Below are 24,974 nucleotides of genomic sequence, written 5' to 3'. Positions count from 1 at the left end.
AGATTTTGACACTCAACCTACCACAAATTGCAACATAACTTTTTTCTTCAGAATGCATTTAGGAGAGGTATCCAGAACAACACATTAAAGGTTTACTCGAATTCATCTTGGGAAAATATGTCTACTTTGCTTATATAAAATATGGCTGCCAACCCTCCGACAAAATAAGATAATTGGCCATATATCACATGTTAAACAAGCTATTTCAGTAATTTCAAAGTCTGGCATTAATTATTTGGCTCGCAGAATCATTTTGGAGATATAATATTTTGTAGAGCCACTTCGTTGATTTGCATAATTCCAATATGGCGGCCAACATTCCTGCAAAGACATTTTCGGTCATATATCACGTACTAAACGAGCTATTTCCGTGATTTAAAAGTTGAAAGTATATTTCCTGGCATAGACAAACGATTTTGGAGATGTAATCATTTGCGTAGTAACTTTGTTCATTTGCATAAATGAAATATGGCGACCAAAATACCTACACAAGACATTTTCGGTCATATACCACTTATTAAATAAAGCTGGTTCCGTGATTTTAAAGTTAGAAGTATATTTCTTTTGCATGGAAAAACGATTTTGGAGGTGCAATGATTAACGTAGGCTCTTTGTTAATTTGCAGAAATCCAATATGGTGATCAACATACCTACAAAAGACCTTTTCTGGCATATACCATGTATTATACAAACTATTTCAGCCATTTTGAAGTTTTAAATATACTTTCGGTGGTTCAATGTTTTTTAAAAGACGCTTTGATAATTTTTTTATAAATTTAAGATGGCTACCAAATTAGTGCCCTATTGTGTAATAGTTTCTATTATAAATAGTTTAATAGCTTCTAACATAAATAAGGTTCTGGTATAGTTTTTAGCACTAGGAATATCAAGAAGAATCTGTTATGTTGGCGCTACACCAAAGACAGCGTATTTTGATCAAAGTCATTTTTTTCAAATATTCATTCAATTTTGATTAATTTGTTAAACCAAGATTATAATATTGCTTGGGTTCACCTTTTCGCTTGTCAAGAAGTCGTAAGTTACATGATAAAGAAGTGTTAATTTATGCAATGTATGCAAATCACCCAATTTCCTGGCTTTCCTTTTGTCCCAAGTACAAGATTTCTGGAGAATTTAGGTGACTTCACTCTGGCTTGGTCAAATTTTCTGAAATTTTCACATAATGTTCTTTAATGCTAAATGACAAAACGACTTTTGTGTTTGGCGATACAATTCTTACATTTTGAATAAGAAGCATTTTTATTTTGCTAATCATGACTTTCATAACTTTTTCTAAGTGTCAATCTTGCAATCCATGCCATTTCAGAATGAGAATAGATAATGAATAATAAAATAATCGTTTTTATCTCCATACGCTCTTGTTCAAAGTGAAATACATTTCAGAAAATTGTTTCAAGTTTTGACTTAAATTAATTTCTATCATTAATACAAAATTGAAAAATGTAGACCAAATATACACTCCCTCCATCCTTCGATTCAACTATTGCTAATATATTAAACTATAGATTCTCTACTTTTTGAAATATATAGTATGACGGGGTTTCCTTGTCAATTTAGATGAGAAATATTCCTTTGACAGGAATTGTGTTGGCAAAGTGCAACTCCATGCTAAGTCCTTGATCATTTATTTTTAAGAAGGTAGGAAAAAATAAAATTACTGGTAATAACGATTCAATTTAAGAATAAAGTTTATTTCAATAGGCGTCTGTGATACCTGAATGTGTTAAAATCCTCCATAAATATACTGTTTTTTGAAAAGAGTGTTAAAGCGAATCGGGTAGACTTATATGACTTATATACGGATTAAAATACGTTCATGTTGATGCGTGTTCACTAAAGAGATGTAAGAAAGTCATGGCATTTTAATTATTTTGTGACCTTTCTATAGATGACAACTGTTAATTATTGTTATTCTTCTGAATAACATATTCTCTTTCTGAATATAACATTGGATTCATCTGTGTATGGCATTTTTGTAATTTGTATGCCATGGTATTTAACACTGTACAGTGTCAAAACATGTAATCTGTAATGTTTACTGTTTAAGAACAGGCGTGCATAAAATCTTTAGTTTATAATTTAGACTGAATTCCCTTCTTATTGACAAGTCCATCTTTAGTAGATCCCTTAGATGATAGGTAAGAGTCGTCACATATAATGGTAAAAATACAATAAACACAACAAAACTAAGAAAAACGCAGAAACAAAAAAATAATATGATCAGAGATAATAAATGCCATAGTACACACAAATTAAAACTTAGCGCTGTTGCAAACAATGTAAGACTCATAAAAACCTTATTAACGCACAAACTTACAAAAATTTAAAACTGCATGCTGCACGCCTAAAATTAATTCAAACGCCTAATCAGCCCAAAATCTAAATGTTACACGATACAAGTACATCTGAAAAAGTAATGTACTTGTTTGTATTGTTTAACAGAAAGATTCTGTTGTGATGATTAGGTGTTTGGATTGATTGCTAAGCATGTAATTTTCATTTTCGTGAGTTTGTGTGTTCATAAAAATTTTATGAGTCTGACATAGTTTGCTACAGTGCCGAGTCTAAATTTGTGTGTATTATGGCATTTTTTTAATATTTTGGTCATACCATTTTTTCTGGTTTTTTTTAGCTTTGTTGTGTTTATTGCATTTTTTGCTCATATCTGTGATGACCTTTTGCCTGTCATCTAGGGGGATCTACTAAAGGAGCACTTGTCCATAAGAAAGGGGTTCAGTCTAAATTAAAAACTGAAGATTATGTACACGTCTTTTTTAACTGCAAACATTAGGAAGAAAATGAATTGTGCTGTTTCGATAACATGGTTTTGAAAAGTTAGGTAGGTCGGCAGAGATTGTTTTCCCAAGATATTTTTATTTTGAAATATGCACTTTTCAGGGTTCAGAGCGATCAACTTATATATTGGCCACAACATTTCCAAAAAAACGTATCATACATATAAAGAAAACAAACATAAAAGACGTCGTCGTTCAAGCAAATATCAAATGCCAGGTGACGAACAAGTGATTTTACGGGTTTTTTCTTTCCTTTTTTTTTACTTCCGTGTTTACGTAGATCTAAACAGTATAGGGTCGGCAGGCAAAAATTAGGGTAGCTCGGGTTATCGAAACAACACAATTTATTTCTTTGGCCTTACAGATTACATGTTTTGACACTGTACAGTGTTCAACACCGGGTTCCATACAAATTACAAATGTGCCTTACACAGATGAATCCGATGCTACATTCAGACGGAGAATAATTATATCATTCAGAAGACTAACAATTATTAACAGTCATCATATATGGAAAACTCACAATTTTAAAAATAGTTTCTTAAAGAAGATTCCTAGTGCTAAAACCTATAAAAATACTTATTAGAAGTTATTAAGCAATGGGGCATAAATTTGCAGCCATATTTAATTTATGCAAATTATCAAAGCACCTTTTAAAACATTTAACCGCCAAAAGTGTTTCTTCATACCCAAGAAATATCTTAAACTTAAAAGTCACTGAAATGGCTTGTTTAGTGCTTGGAATATGACCAAAAATTTTCTTTTGTAGGTATGTTGGCCGCCATATTGGATTTATGCAAATGAACAGAGTGCCTATGCAAATCACTGCATCTCCGATATCGTTTGTCCCTGCCAAAGAAATATGCTTTAAACTTTGACATCACTGAAATATATTATTTAATAAGTGGTAAATGGCCAAAAATGTTTTTTGTAGGAATGTTGCCGCCATATTGGAATTAAGGAGGTTAACAAAGTGCCTTTACCAAACATTATATCTCGAAAATGATTCTCCGAGTCAAATAACTGATGTCAGATTTTGAATCACTAAAATAGCTTGTTTAACATGTGATGTATGGCCAATTATGTTATTTTGTCGGACGGCTGGCAGCCATATTTGATTTACGCAAATTAGACATATTTCCTCAAGGTGGATTCGAGTAAACTTTTAATATGTTGTTCTGGGTATCCCTCCAAAATACATTCTGAAGAAAAAAATTCTGTTGGAATTTGTGGTGGGTCTATGCCTATTTTGACTGGACTACAGGGGATGATGTGTAAGGTAATCATAATTTGCATATTTAATGAATTTTCCTAATGGACATACATCAGAACTGACGGGATCAAAGTTGACGAAACGTGCTATGTACATTGAAGATACTATGATATGACAATAATAAACGTTTTTCAGCATTTTGAGATCGGCTAACTCGAATATTCAACGAACTTTCCTAATCAGGGATATATACCTGAATTGACTTTGATCAAAGATGATGAAAATTGCCATGTACATTGAAGATACCATGATGTAACAATTTTGAAAGTCATTTAGCATTTTTACTTCAGTAACTATTTATTTGCAGATATAACACACTTTCCTAATTAAGGATATATATCTGAATTGAGTCGATCAAAGTTTATAAAACTTGCTATGTACATTGAAGATACTATGATGTAACAGTTTTAAAATCATTAAGCATTATTAATTCCATTTATTACTAATTTGCAAGTTTAATGAAATTTAATTTCTAATAAGGAATATATATCGTGATTGACTTGATCACTTAAAACTTAATACCATTCATGAACGTTGTGTTAGCATGTCTAGATAAACTAATAACTAAGTTGCATACAGCATGAACTCTCATAATTAGGGATAAATGTCCAAATAGACTTAATCAAAGTTGACAAAACATGCTCTGTTCATTATCGATACTATGATAAAATATTACTTAAAGTCGATTAGCATTTTTACATTTGCTAGATACTAATTTGCATATTGAACTAGCTTTCTAAATTTCGGACATAACACTGGAAGGACATAGCAGAAGTTTATGAAACTCACTATGTATATTTATGAGACAATTATATTGTATTTTAGTGAAAGATACTTTGCATTTTCACGTCAGCTAATTCATAAATTACAATATCCAATTTACTTTCACAGTTTGGTATACAAAGCTTGAAGAACTTGAATATAAAGTGGAAAGACAATGACAGTAGTCAAATAATTTTAGTATTTTAATTTAAGCTAATTACACATTTGCATACTTAATGACCTTTGGAATTATCTGTTGTGAATATTGTTCATGATGTTGATCATAGCAATTTCAATGAAGTTGCAAAATTGTAGCAAAAGTTTCAATTTACAAACAACTGCAACATATAATGAACATGTGAGCTCTTCAAGTTTATATCTGGTTGTATGTCTAGTATGCTAATAGTATCATTGCTTCTATATGATGTTGTCAAAAGAGAAACGTTTTCAACCATCATAGACTAGAAAAGTTAACTTACTGTTTGCTCGGATACACGTTTATCCCATGAGGTACAGAAACGTTTTCCGATACAAGAACTGTTTTAAATGAACCATCTAACTTAGAAACAAAGATAGCTTTCATCTCCGAATCGGTCCAATAGAGATTGTTGGCTACCCAGTCAACGCTGATTCCTGAAATAGATTAGGTAGTTTACGAAAGAGTTACAGAACGGCGTATGAAAAAAGGGTCGAAAAGAATTGAACTGCAAAATATTAAGGTAATGATTCTAGTAGAATAATAGAATAACACACAACTCACAAATGAATCCAGCATCACGCAAACTCCCTGTCATGTGTTGTATAATATTAAATACTGAATGAGCCATATTTCAAGAAGAAAAATACTTTGGTGCCAATTATTTATACTCAGGTTTTGTTCACCACCGTAAGTTTGTCATGTTTGTAAGTCATGATTCATCTCAAAATCACAACATTATTAATAATTTACCCACAGTTTTGAAAGTCATTTAACATTTTTGCTGCAGTTAATTATGAATAATCCGATATAACAAACTTTTTATTTAAGGACATATCTCTGAATTGTGTCAATCAAAGATTACGCAACTTGCTTTTCACATTGAAGATACTATAATATTACAACGACAAAAGTTGTTTAGCGTTTGATATCGGCTATTACTTATGTGCATATTTAACGAACATTCCTACCTAGGGGTGTATTTTATCAAAATCTATCAAAATGTTAAAATTTAATCTAAACTCAGTAACAAATATTCAAGCAAGGTCGTTTTCGCATTGCTAAATTTGAACAACAGGGTTTAGTGTCTGACCAGAAATACTGCGGACTTTAGGTACAATATCTTGAATGTTTGGATCGTCACGAAGGAGGGCTCTCCGGATTATTCCATGGTACATATCATGGAAATACAGAAGATCTTGGGAGTAGAGATAGTCCATAGCCCCAACATGAACCCCATCGACGAAGCAGTGTTCTGTGATGTCTGGTCTAGAATGGGCGAAATCTACCGGAAGTCGACATATAGAATCATCATTGGCGAACAATACTTGATGACCCGGAACCAGATGAGTATCTAGAATGGAGAAAAAAATGTCAAAAGTTGCGACTTTGTAATGCCGGGTGTTGCTTGCGGGCAAAACATGTCATGAATAACTATTCCCCTTCATCTACCAGTATTAGTATTTATTGACATATGCATTGCCAATTACTTACATGGGAAGAGATAAAATTACATCCTTGAACAGATGGGAAGTAGATGATGTTAGTAGTTTTTCACAAGTGGCCAACATTTGCATGGTAGAGGATACACAAACAAGGTATCGATGACCATTATGTAAATGTTGTTTTAAAGCATTTGTCTTTTGTGATATTTGACTTACTGGTCACACAACTGAATCCGTCAGCTGCTAATACAAAACCATTTATGCAGAGACACTTATGACCGCCGGGATCGCCAACACATAAATGCTGACATCCACCATTGTTGGTTGAGCACGGACCTGGAACAAACAAAACAACGTGAAGTCAACCACTTTGAAGAACTCTGAAGCCAATGAATTAGTACATTATATCGGGAATTCTAAAGACTCGAGATGTCATATGTACTCTTATGTGTACTCATGTAATATATATATATATATAATACCATGGTATTTTTCTCTGTTTGACGTCATCGTATACGAGCGTTTTCGCGGAGCCGTACAACTTCGAGCCGAAAGGTATCTCACCAATCAGATATAAGGATTCGGTCAGTGAACGTGTCAATCATTTTCTCGCGCTGTCCCGACGCCAAGGCAAGTCGGCCATCGGCGGACATAACTTTCATCGCGCTTCCGACGGATAGCCATTGTGTTAAGAGTTGCTTAACATATTTCACAAATATATATATATATATATATATATATATATATATATATATATATATATATATATATATATATATATATATAATATATTATATGTATATATATATATATATATATATATATATATATATATATATATATATATATATATATATATATATATATATATATATATATATATATATGTACATGATATGAAGTCAATGCAACGACACGATCGAAACGGGAGTAAATTCTCATTCTTAGAGATGCAGGCGCTTTTGAAAATATCACAAGTTTACGACCTTAGCGAGCCTACAAGATTCCGTTCGATGACACAAAGGACACCGCATTGCCTGCTCTTGGGCACAAGTGCCATAACGCTGCCGTCACCAGTCCCCGCCGGTGTCAGCTTGTCAATATTTCTGTCTTACGGACTGTGATGTTTGCAGTGACACATATCTCGTCTGTAGATACCTTAAAGTTTTGTTACGGAAACACTGTTCTGTTGTCCAAGTCAGCTTTCGATAATATATCCACAGCACTGCATTGCATAGATCAAGCTACAGCTCGCTGTCTTCGCTACAGATCTTCGCTGCAGGTTTGATTCCGATTTAGATTTTGGGAATAGTTAAAGCTTTAGCGACTCGAAATTTCGTTGAACATACCTTCTGCGTTTCCACGTCTGGATGTATCGCGTCTCCCTTTCGTAAAAATGTCATGAGAGCACGGCATTGATCACGACAGATAGGTCTGTGCACGCGTGCATGTATGAACGGTATAGGAAAAACGTTCCGCTTGACGAACTACAACAGGGGTAAATTTCTTATGTGCTGGTGTACGTCAAACAGGCGGCAATCAGGGCCAGTTCATGTAATATATATATATATATATATATATATATATATATATATATATATATATATATATATATATATATATATATATATATATATAATATATATATATATATATATATATATATGTATGTATAGGATAAAGCCCGAGTATGAGGGCTGCGGCCTCGACATTTTATCGTTGGGTTGGACTTTATATACCAGAAGAGCCCAAGTACGAGGGTTTTATCCGACTTAAAAACTATCGCCCCTAACTGATATATTTTCGTTTTCAATGTGTTTACGTCAACCGTCCCCTTTGTCAATGTAACATGTTTAGGATATGAATTAAAACTTTTATTTGTGAAATAGCCTTCCAATGTAATGGAACATCCTATAAACGCCCTAGGGCACATTATATAAATGCCCTAGGACACAGCAGATTTTGTGTTGCAGCTGGTTTCCGCTGTGTTACCAAATTTGAATATTAAAACGTACCAGATGTCTACAGAATATGATATGTTCACTTTTGATTGGACAGTACTTTACTACGGCGTTGTCATTGGTTTCTGGAATTTGGTGACCAAGGCTTTACGAGTAAATAAAACACCCTGAATTGAGCACTCTGATTGGTCAATCAACAGTAGATAGTTTTTAAATATATATATATATATATATATATATATATATATATATATATATATATATATATATATATATATATATATATATATATATATATACACAAAATGTATACAATGTTGCCATATATATATATATATATATATATATATATATATATATATATGTCTATGGACGTCTCTCTTTTTATGATGTGATATATGTATTATATATAATATATATATATATATATATATATATATATATATATATATATATATATATATATATATATATATCCGTCTATGGACGTCTCTTTTTTTATGATGTGACATGTGTGCTCGTGAGGGCACGGACAGCTCTTTTATTATTGTTGATGTTCGACTTTCTTATGGGACAATATCTTGCTCTTATTCCTTCATGTCATTACTGAAAAGAATTATCCTACCAATTTTTGCTCAGTTTGCTTTGTGTGTTACTGAAGAAAACATAGGTACTCACTACTCAGTTGAGGTTGTCGCCAGCCTGAATAATACGTTATTCCTAAAGGTTTGTATTGAGGGAAGGTCAACTCGGTCCTGTTCACCGGATTAGCTCGGTCTATGATCCATAACTCTTCAGTGCTATGATCAGCTATGAAGAAATATTTCTGAAACCAAATAGTTCATTTCATTTCATTATGTTATGTTCACATGCTTTTGATTTAAAATGAGTAGTGCTTCATTGGCACTCAAAAGCCTTCGAAAGACCAAGTGCCATATGTTTTCCCTTATTACTGTTTAATGACAGACCATTTTCCCGTCATTACTGCTACCTAATAGTCATTTAGTTTAGAACGTGTTCTTTTTAAATGTTTGGGATGCTTTAAATGAATGGTAAACATATCACAACACCATTCGAGCATGATTGCAATGTGTTAAGTTAAGTTGGATATGAGCAACTCTGTTGCCGTCAATTGATATTCATAAAAAGAATGACGATATCTTCATCCACAGTAATGATATTATAACGATTTAGCAACTCGATATTGATACTTTTTAATATAAGCACACTTGTATCAGTGTATCTTGTTTGCGGAACGCCTTTCACAGGTTTTAGACGGGCAGCTACTTATCGCTATATGCCGAACGCCTATGTGCTTTCTACGATCTGGCTCATCACAGACACTACTCAGTAAAATTACCTACCTCTCTATCAATGTGAGCTCACTGACCCGGGCTCTAATGAGGAGAAGTGACGTATTAGCACAAAAGGAAGGGACATTTGTAAAGCCATAACCAACCTGATCAAGAGAAATGTCGAAGGGAAATACGAAGGCTCTTTCCTCTACGACCTCGCGGACTGTCTGGAAACTGCCGTCCAAGTCTACAGACATAACCTTATGTAGCGAACTATCAGTCCAATACAGCCTGCATGAATAAACACAATGTAAAGAGATTTGCTTAAGTTATACATCTTGAGGTTTTAAAAGACTGAAGTAATTCCCTGGATTCCAAATACTTCAATTACGCATGGGTCACTGTAGAATTTATTTTCCATGCCCTCCGCTTTACACTGATATAAAAGTTTAAAAATCGCATGACTCACCTGTTTTCATAATAGTCGATCTCTAATCCATTCGGCTGCTGTATTTTACCAATGTTTGAAGATTCACTAAGGATTGTTTGTCTGCCCTCACCGTTTAAATTGCTCTTTTCTATTTTTCCTGTCGACCCCAGGTCACACCAATACAGGTGGCTAAAATACATAGAAAGACACTGATGCATTGAATGTTGAGTTGTGGTATAAGGATGTTATAAACTTGTAGACACTCTGTCTGTCTGTCTGTCTGATTATCTGTCTGTCTCTCCCTTTCTCTTTCGCTCCTGTTCTCTCTCACACATTTGATGTCACTGCCTCTATATAAACTCTTCTCCTCTCTCTCTCTCTCTCTCTCTCTCTCTCCTCTCTCTCTCTCTCTCTCTCTCTCTCTCTCTCTCTCTCTCTCTCTCTCTCTCTTATGTCACTGTCTCTATTTCAACATAGGTTCTATGAATTCCAAAGATCAAGTCAAGAAAACAACATCGCTTCTCAAGCAACTCCAAACAACATGAATATTGTCCTTGACCACCGGCTACATGATAATTGTAGGCAAAGTTAAGCAAAGAATTGCTATCATTAATGATAGTTCTTGCTGTGTATTTTTTGCGTGACAGTTTCTGAGTTTGCACGAATATTTCTGATTAAGGAACAAGGTCGACCTCCTGCCCTGTACGCAGAACAACTTCTGCACGTGTAGTAACTGTTATAGACGCTCAATATTTACACAGTCACAGTATAAGCAATGGCAATATTTTGATTTAAACAATAACAACAAGAAAATATGGCTGCAAGCAGCCATGCCGGGCCGCAATTTTTGAGAAGTTTATGCACTGTGATTATTTTTTTTAGATATAGGTGGATAAAGAAATAGCAGAAATCGAACAATTTGAACTCCAGCAATAACAACAGGAGCCCACGCACAAGTAAACCTGGGCCCCTAAGAACGAATGTTTTCCAGTAAGTAAAATGGGGACCTAAACCGCAGGCTTGGGCCCCCATGAGTGTTCACTTTCTTAATAAACAACAAAATAAACAACGAAACACCATTCCAAACCAAACTGTGAAGTCAAATACCCAAAAGCGTCGATGAATATGCATATTTAACTGACAAGTACATTTGACTTTGAATCTTGAAAATCATCACCTTAAGGCACAGAGGGACAGGATCAGCGCCTATAGGCCTCACGATATGTCCCCACTTTTTGGAATGTCTAATAACATGCTTACCCATGTATTGGGTCGACAGTAATTCCTCGCGGCTTGTCTAACCCTGTGTATATTAGAGTACGGATATTATCTCTGTTATAATCAGACACGACTATCCAGTTATACGAAGCATCAGTCCAGTACACTTTCTTAGCCACCCAATCAACGGCTATTCCCTCTACACTGTTTGAGATCCCATCATATATCTTCCATACTGATCCGGTTTGTAGGGACGCTTTGAATATTGATTTCCTTTCTATATCCGTCCAAAACACAAAGTTGTCTTCATAATCCATAGCAAGTCCTACTTTTCTTGACTCGGCCTCTGAGAGCAATACCCTTGCTGAAACAGTCTTAGTTCTTGTTGTGTTAACGTATATGGAATGTCCATCTCCTGCGATAAACAAGAGATCAGATTTGCCATGACCAATGGCTGTCCACATAAGGCCCGACCCTTCTACTAGCTGCCCACTTGTTCCTACGAATAAGAGATAGAGTATAAAAATATATAGTTCCGAACAGGTAGTCATATAACTAAATGTCGCTTTATTGACCGAAAGTTCCACCTTGTGGTTTTCATTGCTACTTTTACAGTTAAATTGGATTTTAATGATTCCAAATAGGTATTTTGTCACATAGTGTTAAGAAGGCGATTTATCTAACACTAAGAAAGATACACACAGACGGTCATCGATACCAGTAAAATTACTTATTAAAACAACAAGATCTCAATTAATATGAATACAAACCATATTTAATCCGTGGCATTATTCGGCAAACCATTTTTTCACCCTGAAATCAGAGAATGAAAGTCGAAATATGGGCATATTTCATGATTTCATCGCTTCACTTGACCATTTACATTAAAATTAGACCAAATTTCGATCTTGAATTTCCATTCAATTTCTGAATTAAGAATAACACGTTCAGCGCGCGCGGCTAACTTTATTTGTAATGAATAATGCAAATGGGAATTACGAATTGGGTGAAATACTAAATTGTAGTTGGTTTTCCGAGTAGGAATAGCGACGTGAACCGCTAGTTGTGCAATGTTAACTGCAAATCGAAATTAGAAATTAGAAATTGGCACCACGTGACCAACTTAGGGAGCCTCCATATTTTACAGAGGTGTCGGCGGAAATCAGGGGGTTTAGTTTTACGACACGGCTGGAGTCAGACATTACAAAACACTGTTAGGGGTTATTCTACATAAGCTTTTTGTGGAACTATAGCAATAACAACAAAATTGAACGAAATGTAAAACCAACCATGTAGTTTAAAAAGATAGGAAATAAGTACATGGATATAACTGCAGCAGTTGTCTGTAAAACTGTGGCACTTCACGAACTTTCTGTAAATAGAGCTACAGTTTTGAAAATAACACGAACAGTTAAACCGTTTACGGTATGTTCACTTCAGTCTGGATATGACACTTTAGCCTACGATTAATCGTTTGATTCTAACGAGTTACTTTGAATGTCAAGTTCGTGGATGTCAAAACCCTCTACAGGGAGTAAACTTGACACTAAAAGAGACCCCAGTAGCTAAGGGACCGTTCAGTTTTTACGGCCGGGGGGCCGGCAAAATCCAGGGGGGTCATCGTAATTTTGGAATCCGCAAAGGGAGGGTCATCGCTTTTTCACTGGTAGGAAAGGGGGGGGTCACCACATTTTCAAAAACATAATACCAACAATAAAGTTCACTTTATGCCATGGCCATGATCGACCCTCTTTACCGGAGGGCCGCCTTCGGCGGCCCACTACAATAAATATACATTATGTATTACCCATGACCCTCTTAACGGGCAGACGCCTTTGGCGGCCCACTCCAATTAGGTTTACTTCATGCAATGGCCATGATCCGACCCTCTTTACCGGCGGGCCGCCTGCGGCGGCCCACTACAATAAATTTACTTTATGTAATACCCCACGGCAATCTTACTGTAAAATTCCCAATTGAAGCCGCGGCTTGTATTAGAAACATTTTTGAGGGACCCCTGGGATCACGCACTGAATAATGGTAATGGCCGCGCGCCTTCAGTGGCCCTGTCCAGTAATAGCCATGATCGACCCTCTTTACCGGCGGCCACCTTTGGTGGCCCACTAGAATAAAGTTGACTTTACGTAATGGCCCATGACCCTCTTAACCGGAGGGCTGCCTTTGGCGAACCACTCCAATAAAGTTTACTTTATACAATGTCCATGGACTTAATTAAGTTGTCTATGGAAATGAAGTTAAAAATTGCCTTACAGTCGTCCTAATTAACAGACGTTTCAATGGATGTGGCTGAGAAGTTTGTGCACTGGCATCTCTGCTACACGAATAAAGTGCGCCGCGTACCGCAGTTCAAATCCAAACCATGCGGGTAAATTTGACATATGGGTTTTGGTTATTTTTCAGGAGGGGGGTCATCAATTTTTTTCGTCTGACAAAGGGGGGGGTCATCTTTTTTCACAAAAAATGCAGGGGGGGTCTATATTTTTTTGAACACCGGCAACAAGATTTTGCCGCCCCCCCCCAGGCCGTAAAAACTGAACGCTCCCTAAATGATTAATTTTAGACAAGCTGTCATAACTAGAAACGTATATAATCCGCGTAAAAGTGGTCATTTGATTCTGAGGGGGCTAGCTTTAGTGTCAAGTTCACTACCCCCGTAAAAGGAGTTGACATCCGTAACTTGACACTCAACGTAATTCGTTAGAACCAAATTATTAAATTGTAGACAAAAGTGTCACAACTACAGATGTATATACCAGTTTACTGTTCTTGTTCGTTTTTAAAACTGTTGTTCTATTCATCGAATGTTCGTAAACTGCTACAGTTGTATTGATGTAGACACCCGCTGCAGTTATTATCGATTGGACATCCATGACACTTTTATCAATACAAATATTGTAAACTATTAAGATTATACTCATATCGAATGTACAACGATTCATGATGGTTGTGTTTACGTATCATTCAATTTTGTTGGTGTTGCCATAGTGAAACAAACAGCTTTTGTAAAATGCAACTTCCTAAACTGTCTTTTTAATGTCTGACCCCCGAACAAAACTGTAAAACTAAATTCCTGCTGTATACCGAAACCCCCCCCCCCGGGCCCCATCAAAAATGAAAGTTCCCACAGTTGGAATCACGTGGTACAAATTTCTAATTTCTAATTTCGATTTACTTTTAACATTGCACAAATAGAGGTTCCGTCTGTAAAGTCGCTATATGTACTCGGGAAAACCAACTACAATTTAGCATTTTACTATTTAGCATTTATTGATTAAAAATAAGATACCGCGCTGAACGTGCTATTCTTAATTCAGATATTGAATGCTAACAGAGCATATTAAAGATCGAAATTTGGTCCAATTTTAAAGTAAATGGTCAAGTGAACAATGAAATCACGAAATGTTCCCACATTTCGACTTTCATTCTCTGATTTCAGGGTGAAAAAATGGTTAGCCGAATAATGTCACGGATTATATTTGCGGCAAAAGCACAAAGAAGTAATTCCTGTTTACAAGATTTTTACGAATTTCGACGTGGCATATGTTAGATTTTATCAAATTAATGAAAGTAGTTAAGGTAGTACGCTACCATTCTATATAGGAGAGCGCCCTCTTTTGTCCAGAAGATGTACATGTACCTTTTAGACTACCTTACCTGATGAGCGGTGAATAACAGGATACCAGATATGAACTGAATATGCTCACGTGTTTTACAACAGGTTCATTAATAGTAGTACGCTTCACAGAACAATGAGATATATGTTATCACTATATGTAGCAGGTATTTGTAAACTTCGCACAGTACTCTCAGAGTTTAATCACTAATTACAAAACTTTATGTAATATGCAAATGAGCTGTAAATTAACTTGACACTGCTCAATGCTTCATGGGACAATTAGATATCCATCAGATAAACATTTGTAGCACGTTTTATTTAATTTAATACTGTAATTTTAGAGTAATGTCACTAATTGCAAAGTTCATTAAATATGCAAATGAACCCTAAATTAACTTGACACTGTTCAATGATTCATAGCACAATTAGATATTTATCAAATCAATATCTGTAGCACGTTTCACCAAATTTGGTGCCGTAATTTCAGAGTTATATACCTAATTACAAAGTTTATTAAATATGCAAATGAACCCTTAATTAACTTTACACTACTAAATGCTTTACAACACAGTTAGATATCTGTCGGATCAGTATATGCAGCAGTTTTCATCACATTTGATGCAGTTATTTCGGAGTTCTATGACTAATTACAAAACTTCATAAAATATGCAAATGAGCTAATATTAACTTGACATTGCTCAATGCTTCTTAGTAAAATTGGATATTTATGAGATCAACATCTACAGCAAGTTTCATCAAATTTAACGCTGTCATTTGGAGTAATATCACTAACTACTAAGTCCATTAAATATATGCAAATGACCCTTAATTAACTTCACACAACTAAATGCTCTACACCACAATTAGATATCTATGGGATCAGTATCTGCAGCAGATTTCATCACATTTGGTGCAGTTATTTTGGAGTTATATCACTAATTACAAAACTTCATAAAATATGCAAATGACCTATTTGTTAACTTACCACTGCCAAATGCTTCTCAGTACAATTAGATATTTATCAAAACAATATCTGTACCCAATTTCACTGACTTGGGTGCCGTAATTTCAGAGTTATATACCAAATTACAAAGTTCATTAAATATGCAAATGAACCCTTAATTAATTTCACACTACCAAATGCTTTACACTACAGTTAGATATCAGTCGGATCAGTATCTGCAGCAGATTTCATCACATTTGGTGAAGTTATATCGGAGTTATATGACTAATTACAAAACTTCATAAAATATGCAAATGAGCTATTTATTAACTTGACACTGCCAATGCTTCTAAGTATAATTAGATATATATCAGATCAATATTTGTTGCAAGTATCATCAAGTTTGGTGCAGGAATTTCAGAGTTATCTCACTAATAACAAAAGTTCATTAAATATGCAAATAAGAAGATAATTGACATGACACTCACAGTATCATCATAATGTTCTGAGACTGTCATCTGTGAAAAGTTTCATGAACTTTGGTGCAGTATTTCTTGATATATGTCTACACTGTCATTACCGTCTCCATAGGAAACCATTGTACGGAAAAAAACGATATTGCATAACTTCATTAATATGCAAGCCACACTAACCAAAATCTAATCAGTTCTTGCAAGTAGCATATGGTACCTGTGTACCAAATCTGACTTGAATCCGTTCAGGCGTTTTTGAGTTATCGTGTAAACAGACAGACAGACACACACACACACACACACACACACACACACACACACACACTAACACACTAACACACACGGACAGACAGAGACATCGCTAAGACATTAGCTCACGTGTTTACACACGTGAACTAAAAATGGCAAAAAATCATGCTAGTGACCTTATAATATTTCTTTTCAGAAGTTTTTATGAATTAAAAGAATCGAAATTATGTTTTTTTCACTGAAAAATCGACAGTTATTTTTATTTTGAAAGATCAGTAGAGAATAATTAACAATTGTAGCTCTGACATAATATCAGTAAGCTAGAGGGTCAAATCTCAGGTCCAACAAAATTCACCTTTTTTCTTCACTTTTTGCTGTTTAGTAAGAAAATTTGCGTGGTGACCACAACTTTTTTGCTTCTAAATCAAAGAACACTGATAGATATTGCTGTACTTTTTAACATTTTGAAAATTATTTTGTGCATTTATATGAAGTTTATATTTTTAAAAAAGACTAATTTTACAGTTAAATGATAAATTTAGGGTCTGGGATCTGTTAATCGTTTGCGATAAAATAAAGATTCTGCTGGTAAGTGCAAATTTCGCAAAATGGGAGATTTAGTGGTTTTCTGTCAATTTTGGCATGTGTTTTTTCAAAAATTTGCGTGGGTACCCCATTTTTTTTCATATCTTTGCAATGTACACATAAAGATTATTTCAGAAAAGTCAACTTCAAGAGTGTCCCAACATTTTTTGGAATGGTAGCGTACCTCCTTAACACTTAACGAAGGAACATGAGACTTTCACATGATGGGTTTGCAACATGTCACAGCATGGGCACTCTGTTGTTCTGAATGATTTTCTGAATGAACTAAGCAGCTTATATGTAAATACGAACTTTGATGACAACTTTGATGATAACTGTGTAAGAAATCTATAACAAATTGCCGTTCAGATTAAAATGCCGACTTAGCTACGACACCAGATCAAGGTCAGACCGTGCCAAATTCCATCGTTACCAAGGGGTCCTGGCGTGCGCTTCAGAGCAACATCTGACTGACTGGGCGACGGTTCAGGTAGGTGGAGCTCTCCAAATTTTCGTTTAATTTCTCCCAGTAAGTTTGAGATCGAATATTTTACGTAATCTTATTTTAAGAATAATGGTCTCCGATCAAAATTGACCGTTCATGCAGTAATCCTCCTCTAAATAATGTAAATATGCCCAAAGAAAATTGACATTGCTGACGATAGTGGATTGCATCGTTAGGAGAAAGTTGTCGGTATTATGTCCTGCTTTCTGATGTTAACATTTTCGTCTCACGGCCTTATCTTGAACAATTTTAGTAATTTCCGTAACAGTTTATGTATAGGAATAGATTTTGTGAATATCGCTTCTGGAGGAGGTCATTTGACAGTACGATAGCGTTTGAAATGCAGACACCTGAAAACCGGAAGTACATTAACTTTCCAGGCGATATCATTGATGACAACTTCGTTCACAATATTCTCATTTAGTATCACGGTCGTTTAATCCAGTTATTTGTTAGGGAAGCATTAAGTTGACAATCTTATGTGGCTTACTTAATGTATAGTCATGCAGAATAGTTATAACCGTCGCGGTATTTCAAAAACAATAACATGCAAGTTATCCTCGAGCCACAGTCACTTGCGGTTCGATACATGGCGATGGCCGCTTTGGTATGCATTAGAAATATAGGAAGTCGGGAAATGGAATAGCCGCTATACGCACGTACAGCCGAGTTCGGAGACGGATTTTCCTGACAAAAAGCGATAGTTTACTTAATAAACCAACATCGATGGCTTCCAATACGTCTCTGAATCCATACCTGTTATAGTCTATCGTCAATAAAGATCTTCTTGCATTTTTGGGTACGATTTCCGATTCTTCTCTTGATTTTTCTCTGAATGTCTACAATGTGACGTAGTAACATGAAAAAAACAAAGTCCCCTTCCTATGACCCGTGTCTTAAGCCATAGCAGTGACTATTCACTTAAGCCTCACCTGTACACACTAGAGAGTATGATAGTCTAGAGCGCATGATGTATACCAAGTAGGCTGAAGTTCATTTCAAGTATAGGGAGTCTATTGGGAGTTCAGATGTGTATTAAGTTTGTGTGATAAAATCCTATCGTAGACAAATGAGAGCATGCCATTAAGCATTACGATTCCACAGAACAGCTGATATGGAAGGATTTTTTGGGATAGAGAAAAATCCTTTGTTTTATATAACAATATCTGCTACTGATATCTGTTACTATATTATGCATATTCATTGAAGAGATAATTTTCAAAGAGTGTCATGATTCTATAAATTTCACGCACTAAAGTGTCTTAATCATTGACAAATATATACTTTTAAAACATATGTATAAAAAATGATAAATTTCCTGGTTTTTAATATGCATGTATATTAATAAGTGGTGTGAACTTATTCTTTCAGATCAACTCTACATGAACTGACGGCCAGTGAGCGTGATGCGTGACTGTCACAAGACTGAAACATTTAAATTTCTTTTTGAGATGTCATTACAACAATGATTTATTGCCACTGAAGACATAAATCCTTTATTTTATTACAATCTGGATTTGCTGCAATTTTATGAATTTTGATTGAAAATGAACTCAAAGTTCCGTCATAAGATTGTGACAATGATATTCAAAAATGTAGAAAGCGAAAAGCTGTTTGGTGTGGAAGATTCAGAGTCATTTATCATAAACATTACATGTTGATAGTATTGTGAAAAAATAAAGAGCAATCTGTATCTTCTTGCCAGAATTTAAGCATTTTTACCAGTTTCAGCAAGGCGTCAGTTTTATAACAGTTTCATTTTACCATATTTTGATTATGGTCTCGGTGTTAGGGGTTGTTGTAGTCAAAAGGATATGGATCACTTGAACTGTCTTTTAAAGCGGGCAATGCGACTAATTTTGAATTGTAACATTGGTACCTCATCCATTGAAATGTTTACACTTCTACAATGGTATCTGCTATTTCATCGCCATAATACAACCTAGTAGTGTCTGTTGTGGCCAGTCTCCTCCATACATCCGGGGTATCATAACAAAGTACAAAGATCCAAAAAGATCTTTAAGATCTGTTAGTAATAAAGCTCTACAAGCTCCATTTGCTAGAACCGAATTATTAAAGCAGTCTTTTTGAGTAATTACCCGTACAACAATGTGCCTACAGCAATAAGAAGTTGTAAAAGTGTTAGTGTTAGGCTTGTTGCAAATCTTATCAACAAAACTTTTTGTACACTTTTACATGAAGCCTGTCTGTGTTGTAATGTTGTTGTTCTTCTGTACTTTGTCTTCTGTGTATAAGTTTTCTTTGTGAAAAGAGGCGTACACCTTTCATGGATATAGAATGTTCAATGTCGTTGTATTATAAGTTATCTATTGCATCAAATTGTAAAGATTTATAATACGAATTTTAGTTTCGGTTAATCACATAACCTCATCATTAATTAAACCTGTACTTTTAGAACAATAACTGTTAAAATAACTGAACTCAGGTATAGCTTTGAAGCTGTGATTCTTGTATTTTTTTCCATTTCTGGCTCAATATGCAAGTGTGCATTTCAGAAAAATCAGTGACAATCACTAATAGTCCATTTATGTTTATAGTAAATTTATATTGACAACTTTAGAGATACAAGGCTTCAGCGAATCGCCTCATTTTTATGCTTAATTTTCTGCAGTTTTATAAGGGAGATACTTTCTCCAGCGCAAAAGTTCAGGATGAGATTCTTTGAGAAACGCGACAATGAGTATCGTCGCTAGAGGGCAACCTTCACGCATGCGCTTTAGCTGTTGTTTGCGGGATTAGCAAGGACTACCTGTACCAGTCAGTACATTTCCGTCTCACGGCCTTATCGCCAAAACTGAGGGCACAGCGTTCAAGTTGGATGTCTGAGTAAAAGGACAGTGACAAATCAAACTTGGAGAGAAACATGTAATGAGCATGACCGGAAATTCAGGAGTGAATGAGTTGAATTTTCTGTCAAAACGCACGAGACAACATTTTGACTTCACGATTTTTCTGCAATATAAACAAATAAGACGCTAAATAATGTACGCTTGGGTAATTCTAACTATCTATCTTTCAATTCGCCTAGTTATAAGTAATATAAAATGAATTCTCGATGAGCTATAGGCGAAATTTCTTTACAATGTGTAGCGCTAGATTTAGTGATTTTTTTTTTAATTTTCGCGTTCCATACCCACCCACGAAGGAAAATCGATTTTGCGCGTCTCGGGTATCTGCGTCCGCACTGTATATACACAAGGGTGTGCAAATCGTTTCTGGACGATATTATTTACCGATGAAGTGAGTCGAATTCCGTCGCGAAAACGACGTATGAACTTTGAAATGGCATCGTAGCACACATCAAGTTATGAAAATGACAGACATGTAGTAGATATTCGAAATATGACCGAGAAATAAATGCATCGCTAATCCTGACTATGTGCGTTACAAATTGCCGTTATCCGGTAGCAACTTTGGATGTTCGAACGTCGCAAAATACGCTAATATAGCAAATGCCGTTCTGTGGTTTCGTCATGCGCAGAAGAAAGGACATATTTTTTTATTTCTCTTCGTAGTAAAAACCTTCCAATATAATATTCCAAAGAAGAATATTTAAGTTTTTTTAGTTTTAGTGAAAGCCTTTCAATAGAACCCGAAAGACTTTTTCAAATGTGCATTTCTTTTTACTCAGTCTGTTTTGGTCTTACGGAACGTGAACAAGCCTGGCAGGTCAAGGGTTACATTTTCACATTTTTTCTTTGTTTTCATTCTATATTTTACTTTCTATCGTTAGTGAGTTACATTGCAAAAATAAATTAAAGCTGCAAGCAGCGTTGGCGGGCCAAGCGGATAACATGGTTGAAAGATCTTGCAAGATATTATGTGCAAAATTCGATCTTCCAAAAGTATGATTTTGAACATCATCTCATAGTTACTGTACGTGTCAGTGGGAATTGCATGTTTTACGTAAAATCCAATATGGCGGCCAAATATGAAGGATGTAGCACTTGTGGTTACTGAGTTATGGACATATACTCATATTTAAGGGCAAAGGTCATCGAGGTCACGTGACATTTTGTCAAAAAAATTGTATTGCTAAGTTATCCCTATATACCAAAAATCAGACCTCTAGCTCTATTGGCTGGCTGAGAATTAGATATGCGCATAATTAATGAGGTACAGGATGTGGTGTCATAAGGTCTCCCATCATACCAAATATGAAGGCTGTAGCACTTGTGGTTACTGAGTTATGGACATATACGTATATTCAAGGTCAAAGGTCATCGAGGTCACGTGACATTTTGTCAAAAAAATTGTATTGCTAAGTTATCCCTATATACCAAAAATCAGACCTTTAGCTCTATTGGCTTGCCCAGAATTAGATATGTGCATATTTAATGAGGTACCGGATATGGCACCATAAGGTCTCCCATCCTACCAAATATGAAGGATGTAGCACTTGTGGTTAATAAGTTATGGACGTATATGTATATTTGAGGTCAAAGGTCATCGAAGTCATGTGACATTTTGTTAAAAAAATTGTTTTTCGTAGTTATCCCTATATACCAAAAATCTGACCTCTTGCTCTATTAGATTGCCAAGAATTAGATATGACTCTTACATAGGCCAGAATAAGCCATTTGTATAGCTTAGCTGCAGAGGTATATGGGAGGTCAAAGGTCATTGAAAAATCAGAAAAATAATACTTTAAAAATTTTCTTCTCAAAAACTGCCTGGTTAATTTCCTTGAAATTTATTATATAGCATCTAGTAGTGTGGCCTATAAAGTTTGCGAAAAGATTTTGGTGTTAGTTCTGGAGAAGAAGTTTTTGAATGATTAAATTGCAATTTTTAGAAAATCCAATGTGGCGGCCAAATCATGTGACCGATCCAAATGTCTTTCGCAAACTTAAAAGAGATCACTCTAAGGATGACATGAGTAAAATTTCAGTTAAATTGGTGTTTTGGTTCTGGAGAGAAGATTTTTAATGATTAAATTGCAATTTTCGTAAAATCCAAGATGGCGGCCAAATCATGTGACCAATCCAAATGTCTTTCGCAAACTTAAAAGAGATCACTCTAAGGATGACATGAGTAAAATTTCAGTTAAATCGGTGTGTTTGTTCTGGAGAAGAAGATTTTTAATGATTAATTGCGATTTTTGTAAAATCCAAGATGGCGGCCAAATCATGTGACTGATCCAAACGTCTTTCGCAAACTTGAAAGAGATCACTCTAAGGACGACATGAGCAAAATTTCAGTTAAATCGGTGTTTTGGTTCTGGAGAAGAAGATTTTTAATGATTAAATTGCGATTTTCGTAAAATCCAAGATGGCGGCCAAATCATGTGACTGATCCAAACGTCTTTCGCAAACTTGAAAGAGATCACTCTAAGGACGACATGAGCAAAATTTTAGTTAAATCGGTGTTTTGGTTCTGGAGAAGAAGATTTTTAATGATTAAATTGCGATTTTCGTAAAATCCAAGATGGCGGCCAAATCACATGACCAATCCAAATGTCTTTCGCAAACTTAAAAGAGATCACTCTAAGGATGACATGAGTAAAATTTCAGTTAAATCGGTGTGTTTGTTCTGGAGAAGAAGATTTTTAATGATTAAATTGCGATTTTCGTAAAATCCAAGATGGCGGCCAAATCATGTGACTGATCCAAACGTCTTTCGCAAACTTGAAAGAGATCACTCTAAGGATGACATGAGTAAAATTTCAGTTAAATCGGTGTGTTGGTTCTGGAGAAGAAGATTTTCAATGATTAAATTGCGATTTTCGTAAAATCCAAGATGGCGGCCAAATCATGTGACCGATCCAAACGTCTTTCGCAAACTTGAAAGAGATCACTCTAAGGATGACATGAGTAAAATTTCAGCTAAATCTGTATGTTGGTTCTGGAGAAGAAAATTTTTAAAATTAAATCGGTATTTTTCGAAAATTCAAGATGGCCGCCAGGTCGCGCGACTATTCAAAATTTCTATACCCAGGTGCACGAGATCTCATAGGTACCTATTAGCCCTGCAAGTTTCAGAAGTTTGCGGTAAGCGGTGTTTGAGTTCTAGGTCGACAAAAAAAGAGCGGAAGAAGAAGAAGAAGAAGTAGAAGAAGAAGAAGAAAGTTGAACTCCTATAAAACCAATAGGGGCCCAGCCGGTAGGCTTGGGCCCCTAAAAATGTGTTTACCTTTTGCGGACGTTTTAGAGGGTAATAGTATCTGTCCCCCCTGTCCCCCCTTTTTTGTAACGCACATCGTCATGGCTGTCGTCGCGTGCACGTTCCATACCCAGCCACCGCGCTCATGTGCCCGGCAGTCATAGCAACGTACCATCGTCGTCACTCTACGCCGCACTTCGAATACGCGCTTCATGCGGTAAATACGCGCTGGTAAGAACTCTGCCGTGCATGCCGCGGTGCAGAATGACCGGGTGTGAAAGAAGAATAATCGATTGTTCTATTGCCTTTTGTGATACCTTATTTCTGTAGAGGCTATTATTTTTTTTTTAAATCTCCGGCGGCAACAGAAACTAAAAATACGAAATCAATGTTTATATGCTTATACACCATCATTAAGAACAACAGAATGCCCGAGGTCACAGTGACGTATGAATATTACTTGTGACATGTAAATTTAAGATCAAGACCTGTATTGATGTTATGATTGCAAGTATTATTTTATCTTTCATTCAAGTCAATCGCATGATCAAAGCCACGCATTAAAGACAACATTTAAAATCCCATTCTCAAACTATACGAAAATGAGAATTCAAAACCTACTAATAACCCCATACATTTAGACCATGGGAGAAGCGTATCTTTGGCGATGGCACCTGTCAAGCTTGTCTACCGAGAAATAATGTCTATGTAATGCTAAAGAATTCTGAACGTCTCGTGTAGTCAATACTTTGAATATTCCCAGTACCTCTCAGCAAGCCAAGACGAGTTATACGAGGTAAGTAAAATACAAACAAGTTTATAGTAACTATAGATTGGAGTGAAGAGGATTGATTTGCTGAACCATTTGTTTATGAGGCGTGGGTTATATTATTAGGATTTCGAGACCACAGGTTCGAAGCACTTTTGCTATTGTTCTGCATAATGGTTTCAAGATTGCAGCCTTGAAACTGTTTTGCAACTAATGCTTCGATAATACCACTGTCTCGAAATTTATTATATTCGTTCTGTTTATCACTTCCATCTCCGAGTAAAACGAAAGATC

The 24,974-nt window shown here is 35.5% G+C and overlaps 1 protein-coding gene across 2 annotated transcripts in view; it reads right to left on the bottom strand.

The window, feature by feature from the left end:
• The window catches only part of LOC139133445 (low-density lipoprotein receptor-related protein 4-like), a 56,067-nt gene that overhangs the window by 30,059 nt on the left and 1,034 nt on the right, over positions 1-24,974 (bottom strand). For both annotated transcript variants that reach the window (XM_070700043.1, XM_070700044.1), the window contains exons 2-8: positions 11,439-11,895; positions 10,218-10,367; positions 9,913-10,039; positions 9,132-9,279; positions 6,709-6,828; positions 6,141-6,401; positions 5,331-5,484 (exon numbers count right to left, since the gene is read on the bottom strand). In XM_070700043.1, coding sequence (XP_070556144.1) covers positions 5,331-5,484; positions 6,141-6,401; positions 6,709-6,828; positions 9,132-9,279; positions 9,913-10,039; positions 10,218-10,367; positions 11,439-11,895 — 1,417 coding nt within the window. The remainder of the gene's footprint in view (positions 1-5,330; positions 5,485-6,140; positions 6,402-6,708; positions 6,829-9,131; positions 9,280-9,912; positions 10,040-10,217; positions 10,368-11,438; positions 11,896-24,974) is intronic.

This window comes from Ptychodera flava, chromosome 5, assembly GCF_041260155.1.
Source record: "Ptychodera flava strain L36383 chromosome 5, AS_Pfla_20210202, whole genome shotgun sequence".
Lineage (NCBI taxonomy): Eukaryota > Metazoa > Hemichordata > Enteropneusta > Ptychoderidae > Ptychodera > Ptychodera flava.
The sequence above is the reverse complement of the archived record's forward strand: the minus strand, read 5'-3'. Positions and strand labels throughout refer to the sequence as shown.